Source organism: Serinus canaria, chromosome 3 (assembly GCF_022539315.1).
Source record: "Serinus canaria isolate serCan28SL12 chromosome 3, serCan2020, whole genome shotgun sequence".
Taxonomy (NCBI): domain Eukaryota; kingdom Metazoa; phylum Chordata; class Aves; order Passeriformes; family Fringillidae; genus Serinus; species Serinus canaria.
This window is the reverse complement of record NC_066316.1, coordinates 90,015,061-90,025,365: the sequence shown is the minus strand read 5'-3', so window position 1 is coordinate 90,025,365 and position 10,305 is coordinate 90,015,061. Positions and strand designations below refer to the sequence as shown.

At 41.9% G+C, this 10,305-nt stretch overlaps 1 protein-coding gene across 1 annotated transcript; it reads left to right on the top strand.

The window, feature by feature from the left end:
* The first annotated feature begins 1,376 nt into the window (after window positions 1–1,376).
* On the top strand, window positions 1,377–9,495 carry TMEM14A (transmembrane protein 14A). Its single transcript, XM_030235636.2, has 5 exons — window positions 1,377–1,422; window positions 2,700–2,785; window positions 4,457–4,558; window positions 7,927–8,014; window positions 9,026–9,495. The coding sequence occupies exons 2-5, from the start codon at window positions 2,710–2,712 to the stop codon at window positions 9,063–9,065; spliced, it is 306 nt and encodes a 101-aa protein (XP_030091496.1). The 5' UTR covers window positions 1,377–1,422; window positions 2,700–2,709; the 3' UTR covers window positions 9,066–9,495.
* The last annotated feature ends 810 nt before the right edge of the window (window positions 9,496–10,305 follow it).

Sequence of the window (10,305 nt, the reverse complement as noted above, 5' to 3'; positions counted from 1 at the left end):
AAGAATCACTCACTTGAGAAAAAGCTAAAGAAACACTGTGGAGGGGGACAAAATACGGACAAAAATAGCTTGCGGTGGAATAGATCCAGCAAAAACGGCTAGCAGACAAGAAGTCAGGGTGTTAAAATAACCACATCAAGCAGTTTCATAAATAAGCTACGTGTTTAGTATCAGAGTGTCAGGGCTTGTGCCTGATGTTTTCCCTGACAAACACATCCAAGCATTCAGCCTACGTGCCTGCTCACCTGACTTCATGCAGCAGCCCTCTGAAAACCCACAAGCAAGGAGAGGAACCTGCCTATGAGAGGAGCAGGGGGCAGAAGGGTGCCTGACACAGCAATGAATGCCCATTGCTGAGTCACAGGGTGACTGTGGGGGCGGCAGGCAGCAAGCAGACTCTCACCCCGTCTCCGTGGAATGGGCACACTTTGGGGACAAGTGGATCTGCAGATGAGACTCCTCCATTTGTGAGTTCTTCCATCCCAAACACGGCAAGGGGGGTTGGCCTTAAAAGAGTAAAATATCCATGGACCTTTCCAGAGCCTGAAGGGCTGGATAAGGAGTCCCAAGCAGGAGATGCCCACCCTGGAGCAGGGCACAGTAACAGAGGGGGCCCAACACAATGCGCTGCCCTACTGCCCTGCTGCCCTACTGCACCAGCATAGCCACCACTCACAGAATCACAGAACTGCTGGGGGTGGAAAGGAGACCATCTAGTTCATTATAAGTACCACGCAGACCATTATAAGACCATGCAGACCATCTAGTTCATTATAAGTACCACGCTCTGTCCAAGTGAGCTGAAACTTCGTGTGGTTTGGTTTACGGCCATTGCTCCTTGTCTTATTGCTGCACACCACCAGAAAGTCAGGCACCACCCTCCCAAGACCCAGCTTTGATTTATATGCATAAATGAGATCCTCTCTCGTTATTCTCTAGACAGAACAGATGCAAATTCTGCAGTCTCTCCTTATAAAAGAGATCCTCCAGATCCCATCTTTGTGGCTCTCTTTTACTGCGGAGCCCAGAACTGGACACAGCACTCCGATGTGCTCTCACAAGGGCCGAGTGGGGGGGAAGGGATCACCCCCCGTGGGCCACGCTCTTCCCGATGCACCCCCGGATACCAGTGCCCCCTGGCCGCAAGGGCACTGCCGGATCACTGTCACCCACTTGTCCCCGCGGCCATGCTCCGCCTAGCGCCGCCAGCCGCCACTCCGCCAGCGGCGCTGCGGGCCGGGCCGGGCCGGGCCGGGCCGGGCCGGGCCGCCGCCATGACGGCGACAGGCACTCTCCTTCCGCCGCCGAGCGGCTAAGCCGGGGCGCGGCGCCGCGGCCGGCGCCCCACGGAGCCGGGCGGGCGCGGGAGGCGGGGCCGGGGCCGGGGCCGGGGCAGGTCGGAGGGCGGAGCGGCGGCACGAGGTACGGCGGGGCTGAGCAGCCGCGGGGATGGCGGGGGGCGAGCGGGCGGCTGGGCGGGTCGCGGAGCCGCCCCCCTCAGGCGCCTGCCTTCGCCCGGTGGCTGCGCCGCGGCCCTGGGGAGCGAGATGCGGGCTGCGGGCCCGTGCAGGAGGCAGCTACGGACGCTGGGCATATCAAAGGCCTGGGAATCCCTGGCCCCTGCATCCCTGGCCCCCGCCTCTGCAAACCTTGTTCTCCGGGGTGCCATGGCCCCCTAAACCCACCTTTTGTCCTGAGGGGTTACAACCTCGGGAGGAGTGGGCTCGCTGCGAGTTGCTTACTTTAAATACTAAAGGTTTGACATGAAATGCTGAGTGAGCACTCTTTGCTAGCACCTTTTAACACTGTGGTCAAGGGCACAGACGCTGAGGTATCAAGAAAGATGTGCTTAATTAAGTGTACGCTTAATTTGGGAGGCAAAGGTGTGCTCCATTGGCTGATGGGAGAGAGGCCGTGGTGCTGCAGGGGCTCTCTGGCTGCTCAGCACTGCCATTTCATGCCTTTACACAGCACTGCCACGGAAGTAGGGACCAGCATCGCAAAAGAACCTTAAATGCTTTCTGCGGAACAGCAGCCTAACTTCAGACAATGCATCAAAATGTAAAGGTGAAATAAAACTGGCATAGATACAGGATAAAGTACCTGGATAGGTATACAGGATAAAGTGTAGCTTCCCAAAACAGCTTAAGTTTCTGTCTGGAATCTTTGAACAGACTTTAAAAATTCGGTTTTTTGCCTGGTGCAGTGTTTGTTACACGCCCGTTGAAGGGCTCCAGGTATAGTGGAGCAATTGAAAGGAGATGCAAACAGTTCTCCAGTTGAAAGGAGATGCAAACACTGAGCTGAGCACTCAGAAGACCTGTATGTATCCATAGTGTGCTCTCAGCTCAGCAGCGTGGCACAAGTGCAACAAAATAAGCTTTGGATGGTGTCAAGCCTTTTGCCTGCATACATGTATTTGTGACTGGGAAAAATGTATGCCACATATATCCCAAAAAGTCCCCTAATGGAAATATGGTATAGCCCTATACTGGGGTGTAAGTAAGGGCAGCAGTTAATGAAAGGATGGTACAACAGCCAGCAGGCACACCTTCACCTTCTGAATGTTTTGGTTCAGTAGTCAAGCACAGCTTAGGAGAATGTAGTGTTATTTAGAACCCGTTAAGTAATGATTTCTTTTATACCTCGAGGAAGGAATTTGTCTGCCTTCAGTTGAAATATATTTGTTTTTTTTCCAGAATTGGGACCATGGCTGTTGACTGGATTGGTTTTGCTTATGCTTCATTGCTGATAGTTGGAGGTATTATAGCATACACTCGTAAAGGTTAGTACTGGGACAGAAGGATTTGGAAATGAAGCACTTGATTTCTTCTATGAAGTATTAGACATGAAAACTTTGCTGTAATTAGCACAGCTGCATTTTACATCCATCATATGCTGCTGTAAATGCACCAAATTTCATGAGATGTTCTTGGGCCAACTTAAGCATTTAAGTGAGCTTGTTTTCAGGGCAAAGAGTGAAGGTTGTCATGTTATCTTTGACATTAAATGCATTTTGGGCTTTCTCATCTCCTTTCAATCGTTCGTATGTTGGGCACTGTATATCATTGATTAAAGCTTATTTTCTACAGAGAAATCCAGGGCACCTTGAAATACAGAGAAATACAGCACACCTTGATTCTTACATTTCCAGATGCACGGTGGGAAAAAACCTTCTACTTGTGTCCTCTGAGTTGGTGGTTAATTCTCTGGTACTGTTAGAATTGTGCCTTTTCTCAGTAACATAACGAGTCGGGTTTTAGGTGGCAGCGTACCACAAAGCGCAGTTTCGGTATTCCAGGGGTTTTTGCAGTCCCGCGGCTGGCGGCGCCGTGCCCCAGCTCAGCACCCGGCAGAGGTCGCAGCGGTACCGAGGACGGGCGGGCGGGAGCTGCGGGCGGCTTCCCGTCCGCTCTCCGCAGAGCCCCGGCAGCGCATCGCTCACCGTCCCTGTTCCACTGTCCGTCACCATTCTTGTGGTTTAGGGTCACCGTCTCCCTTCGTAGTGTGCACATAGTTTGCTCTCGGAGACACGACTTCACATCTGAAAACGCTGTGGTTTTGTGTTTGCAGCCAGCTGCACTCACTGTCTCATTCACCTGTTCTCTTCACTCTAATACTTGGTCAATCCTCGTGGCAAATCTAGATAATTTTTTATTGGTTATGATTTACATCTTCTTGTAAAGTGTTGATTATACTCGAAATAAAAGGATTGGGAACTAAATGTCATTGGGGGTCTTGTCTGAATTCTTTATTTCTAAACATCTGGGGATCAGTTTAATTCAAATAATGCCTGCTGTGCAGATTCTACACTTTTATCATATGGTACCAAGACAAATGTCTGTTCAGAAATTTAAAATATTAGGGCTATATCTGGGATTTATGAACCAGTTTTTCAATAGCACTGCAAGAATATGTCAAGTTACTTTTAGAAGCTCTGGTTTTCATCCGCATTGCCATTTATTAGTTTTTTCATTCTTTATTCATTAAATGTGATGTTGGTGATAGCATTTCTTTGTCCAGGATTGATGTCAGACTGAAAAGCCTGACATTATGATTATGCATGTTTTCTAATTTACTTTTTATATATATTGGTACATTCCTACTATTTTTGGAGACTCCCAAGTGCTGTAAGATATAGTTAAAATGAACATACAGTTCAGAGAAATTACAAAAATCCTTCTTAAGTATGATAGAGAAAATAGCCAAATTTAGGGTTGTATTTTTCCCAAGTTGCAAGTATTACTGGATCTCCCTTTAATTTAGTTAGTTGACTTTGCCCCTAATTCCACACATTAGAATGACCCAGTTACAGAAATATTACCTCTCTCTTCACACTAGGTGAGGTAAGCTGGAATGTGGCAAAATCAGTTCTATTGTAGAGAGACAGCTGCTGTATAAAAATTGAGCTCAAAGACCTTGTATTGAGAAATAACACTACAATGATTTCTTGCAGGTAGTAAAATCTCTTTAGCTGCTGGACTCACCTTTGGCTTTGTGGCTGGTTATGGAGCTTACTGTGTAACACGTGATCCAAGAAATGTGAAGATATCATTGTGTAAGTGTTTCACTACAGTAAACAAACAAACAAGCAGCATCCTGAACTGCATGTAAAATTCTCTTTTTACTAAATTTTGGGTATTGCTTTGGTTTAAATGTTGGGTTTTTAACTAGAGTTCAACATGTCAGCTTAGCCTGCAAAATTCAGGAGCCATTTACAAGGTAAGGCAGATCATTGACAGAAAGCCAGCAGGTGTTTGTTACTACCTGGCAGCGCCTCCTTTTATGAGATGTTTGCCTAACATTGCACATATTGTGAAATCCAGCTGATAAAAAGGAGATAGTACTGCAATAAAATTGTTAGAGTTACAGATTGAATTTTGCAATCTGAGCAGTAAAGGAGATGTGGGATCCACTGTTGCATGATGTAACGTATCCTCAGCTCCCAGGGAATGGAACAATTTAATTTAGTGTTTTTCCTTTGCTGCTAAGAAAGACAGGATACAGACTGTGCAATAATTGTTGTGGCAGCTAGTTTGCCATGAAACCCTTATGGAGGCAAAAAACTACAGTCCCTTCAGGGGACATAAACCTTGCACAAGTGAATTTGCAATAAGAGCTGTTGGGAGCTTGTCTCACTCATGGTTTTAGCAAAGGTGGTTTAGGCTGTGGTTTCACATGCAGAAATGCATTTAAAATACATTTAATCCAGATCGTGTGAGTACACAATTCGTTTTTCTCAGATTAGAATTTGTTGTATATTATTCATTCTGGCTTTGTGGTTTGCACTAATCACAGTTATAAAAATTTCAGTTTTAAAAAAATGTTGAGTAGTATTCACAGCAAAGTGTTCCCAGTGAGTTCTTTAGTAAAGGTGGTAATTGTGGACCTGAGCTGCTCCTAGAGGACCTTAAATTGGATTTTTGCCACCATGACCTTGCTCAGATTAAGTTATCCCCCTGTTTAAAAAAAATCCAGAACTTTTTTTGGAATGGAGACATAACCTTAAATATATGTAAATTTATAATCACTAATATGAGATGCTTTTAATTAGCATATGTTATTGTACTCCTATGGGTCAATTAAGTCACTAAGTTACATATAGAATTTATGGAAGACTCATTAAAACTTAATATATGTTGCCTGTTTCCCAGTTCTCAGGTTTTGAAAGGACTAATATAAAATTTTCCACTAATGTGCTTTTGAATGTCTGATATCTAAAATAGCCAGTGTTTTGCTGTAATGTAGTCGTAGGCATGTGAGGACTTTCTCAACTGGAAAAAGATATAGTACTTATTTATTAGAAGTTACAGCAATGAGATGAGATAGGGTTCACTATAATTGCCTTAGAAAGTTTTTCTTACATAAAGTAAAAGGAACAAAGACTTTTTAAAGCAGCCTTAGTTTAGAATGTTTACAAAGAAATGTTTTAATTGCTTTTTATTATAAATATGTATTGCTTTTGTGGAAAACTAGAGTGTTTTCACTTATGCCTAACATGCCAAAATGTGAAAAGCAGCTAGAGCACAAATGAAAGATGGAAATTGAGTGGAAGAAAGTGACCACTCTGAGCTTAGAAACCACTACAGTAAATTACAATGTAAAATTAAGCGAACACCCAAACCTTTAAAAGGTTAGGAAATCTAAAAACAACCCATCGATCCAAACCGTAATTATTGACAGTAGTTTTCACCTGTGCAAGACTCTCCTGCAGTAATTTAGGTAATATTTTAGTACAAGTGCTTGATAGTAATGTTTTTGTAACTTGTCCTACATACAAAGAATATGTAGCCAATGGGTACCCCAGGCAAATTCTCTTAGTTGTTTTATAAATTACTATTTCAGGCATTTTCCTACTTCTCCTGAAATAAGCTCTGTGTTTTCTTGGATACTTTAATGCATTTTTATGTGTTTGAAGTAGATTTAGAAATTCAAATCTCAGTATGCAGGAGTTGGTAGCATTCACAATACAAGTTGATTCTGATCTGTATATGATTTGCTGGATTGAATTGCTCTTGATTTATTGAATTTCTTTGGTTTAAGGTGAAACAGTGAATGTATAGCACTTTTTGAAATCTGGTCTGAAAATTGAATGCATTAAAAAGTCTCTGGAAGGTATGAAAAGCCAAGTACTAGGAAATGGGGGAAAAAAAGAACATTACAGAGTGAATATGCTTTGTAGCTTGTAATAAACTGTAAATATACTCAGGACTCTGGCAAGACACATGCTGTGGAATAGTTCACTCCTTGAGATATTCCCGAGAGAATCAAGGCTATGTGACTAGAAAATAAGAGCAACGGACAGTGGAGCATAATATTTTTTTGCAGTGTATTTCTGATGAGTGCACATAGTTGGTAGAGTTCTGTAAGATACTTGTAACTGTCAGGGCTTGTTTTATATGCTGAAGTGAGTTTAAAACTAATGTTTGACACCTATGAACACAGGACTGGCCCCAGGATTAGACAGTGGAATTTGAAGAGAATTAGCCAGATGGTTTAACTACACCATAAAAAGGGAAGAGATCTGTGTGACTGCCATTACTTTGGGTGTGAAAGTGACAAAGCCCAGCTGCTCTCTGCCCACTTCTAGGAAGCATTTCAAGTGCCAGTTCTTTAATGAAGGTAGCTGTTTTTGCAGTTTCATGTGTTCTCCTCAGTCTTCTCATTTATGCGGCACTCTGCAGCCATAGTTCAAAGTGAAATCCCTATGCCTGATGAGTTCAGTGCTGCCTCCATTTTCGGATAAGACTACTCCAGGAAGAAGATGCAGTTTATTTCATAGTTGTTCTGCATTTATTGCCTTCTTGGGCTGCCCATCTCTTATCACAGGCAAGGATGGTTCCCTCACAGCAAAAAGCTCCAGAGGAATTGTAGTCATGAAGAAGGAGATGCTGATAGCCATATTTTGTAGCAAAAACACGTGGCAAACCTTCCAATACAGTTTTTAAGGCTCAGCAAATAAAGAGCTAATATTCTAAAAATAAAACAGACAAGAAGTTGAATGCTCTAGCTCCTTGAATAGTTAGAAAACAGCTGCAATGATCTAGACTGGTAGGATTTATGAGACGCTATTCCTGTAATTCAATATACATGTGACTGCTATGGCCAGGATTCTTTCTACTTTGCTGGTATCCCCACGAATTTAGATATGGCTGAGTAGAATTGACTGACTGACAAACTTACTTAGTCTTCATGGAATAGGATTTAGCATTCTGCTGCACATGGAAGCTTTAGTTGTAGCTAAAAGAAATCATAATGGTGTATTTTGGAAAAGCAAAAATGTTTTTATAGACTCTGTTTCTGATCTAATGTTTCACTAAATTGCAGTTCATAGAAAAACAGCAATGACCTTTGATCACTCTGTGTGTTCCTGAGTGGTCCACTGAGAAAAGTGAGAACATAAATATATTGGATTGTCTTTTACAGTTTCATCTTTTCTTTTGACCATTATAATGGGAATGAGGTTCAAGAGGTCCAAGAAATTAATGCCAGCCGGACTAGTAGCATGCCTGAGGTAAATACATATTGTGGATTCTAATGTAAAGATTTCACTCGTTATCAAATAGTTGCCATTTCACACCCTTTTCAAGACACTGGTGGTGAAGTCACTGTCATTCAGCAACTACACAGTTTAAATGAAATTGGTTTGGAGGTCACAGTCCTGTTCCCAGTGAGCAGCCTTTTTATCTGCCTTTACTAGACAGATACAGCTGGTAAGAAGTGACTTTCTCAGCACAGAAAGCAAAGGTCAGCAACTAAATATTAATGCATATTGGTAAGGCTTTTGGAAGAACCTAGATAAGCCTTAGCGTTTTCGAACACATACATATAAGATTAGTCTAATTTCATACAACACAGTCATTTAAAGAAAAAAAAGGCCAACACTTTGGTTTAGAAGTGCTGCATTCAAAACTACTAGAAGCACAGTACTGTTGAAAACCAGGACATTTTTGACCTAACCTAAGAACTTTGGCCAGTATTAATGCAAATTAAAAAAAAAAAATAAAAAATCTGACTGTTCCAGCTGCTTTATTGCTGCTGTTCAGCATTCTGGAAAATATAATTTTCTGAATCTATTAATTTGGAATTAAATTATGGAGTAAGTTTCCCAATGAGTCTATAATGCAAAATATTTTTCAAGTGTAAATCAGAATCCCCATCTTCTGAAGGAATAATAACTGTTGCTTGGTCGTTTTAATATTACAGATTTAATATAACACCATTCTGTTTTACTTCAGTTACATACAGGGAGGAAAAAATCAGAAGCAATTTGTCAAAATGTAAGCAAAATTTAAGAATCAGGACTTACACTGGAAAATGTTATTGTCCATTGGGGATTGCTTTTCCAGCCTAGGGGGGGCTTTGTTTTTCTGGACACGGAGATGGGAGATACGGACACCTGAAAAGACGGCTTAATAGAGACTCTAGTGTCAGTTATTTATGAACAGTTATTTAATGATGACTTACACTGATTTTATTAATGACAGCCATATTTATGTTTTCTTGTTTTGGGTTTTTTTTCCAGCCTTTTGATGATTTTGAGACTTGTTTTTATGCTGCTGTAGGAGAATTTAGAACTGAATATGACTGCCATGCCCCCCAAATGGACATGCTCCCTGTACTTGAAAGACAAGTTTGAACATAAGTCTTACACTGCATTTATATTTTCTGTAAAAGATCGGTACCTGTTAATTGATTATTGATATGTGTTGATATTTTAAAAGCTTTTTTAAAAACTAAAGCAAGTGTTTTGTTGGTATATTTTGATCTACTTTCATTTAAGCAGTCTATTAACTCATGGGATTTTTCTTTGTAAGTTTGATCTCTTTTAGGGGTGCAGAGCGCCCCAGGAAATTGAATTACTCTTGCACTGTATCTCTGAAAGAATATCTATAAATAGATGTTTATTCTAAAAATTATCTTGCATTGAAGCATATTTTTGTAGTTTCTGAGATTAAATAATCAGTTCTAAATAAAAGAAGTCTTGGGCCTGTACTGTGTTGCACTAAAAAACAACTTCCTTTCCAACCCACATTCTTGTTCCTCTGGTTCTAAATATAAAAAATCAGTACTCAAATAAAATGTAACAGGTTTGAAGCTTGTCAGTTTTTTAAGCAGAGGAGTGAGCCATTTTGTCAATTAAAGAGTCTGGTGCTCTGCTTTATACTCAGTAGTGGTTGAAAACATGTACCATGCTGTAAATTGCCAGTGACATGAACCATGGCTGAGGTTCATCATGCTGCATGGAGAGGTTGCAAGCTCTCAGTACTCTGGAACAGGTTTGCCATTCCGTTCTCACACAGATTATCTTGCTGAACTCCCTCCCGTAAGCAGAAGAGACTGTTCAGTCACAAACTATTCAGGGATTGAAGTTCTTTGATTTGTGTACAAAATAAATATTTCTGGGATCTCCAAGCTTGGCTAAGACTGTCTGGTATACAGGGAATATAAGCAAAATTGTTGGGAAGCAGTATGGGTGGGTGCACTCTTGAAGATAAACAGAAATTTTGCTGCTTTTCATTTTTTTCACCCAAAGCTTGCTTACAAAGGTTATCGTGTATCATGATACCCCCTTTGTGATGGTTCCTAAATCATAGCACTTGTTTGGAAGAGAGGAATAGCCCAGTGAAATGGGCTGGGCAATGCACTGCTTCCAGCTACTGAGGTAATCTTAATGTAAACCTGTTTGAAAGTCAGCAGTGCCCAGGTGACTGGGGCACTTGTGATTTGTACCCCTGAAATGCACATGGCTCTTCTTAGGCACAAGTCAGGGAAGGAGTTAACTTTGCTGGGCAGCAATTCTTC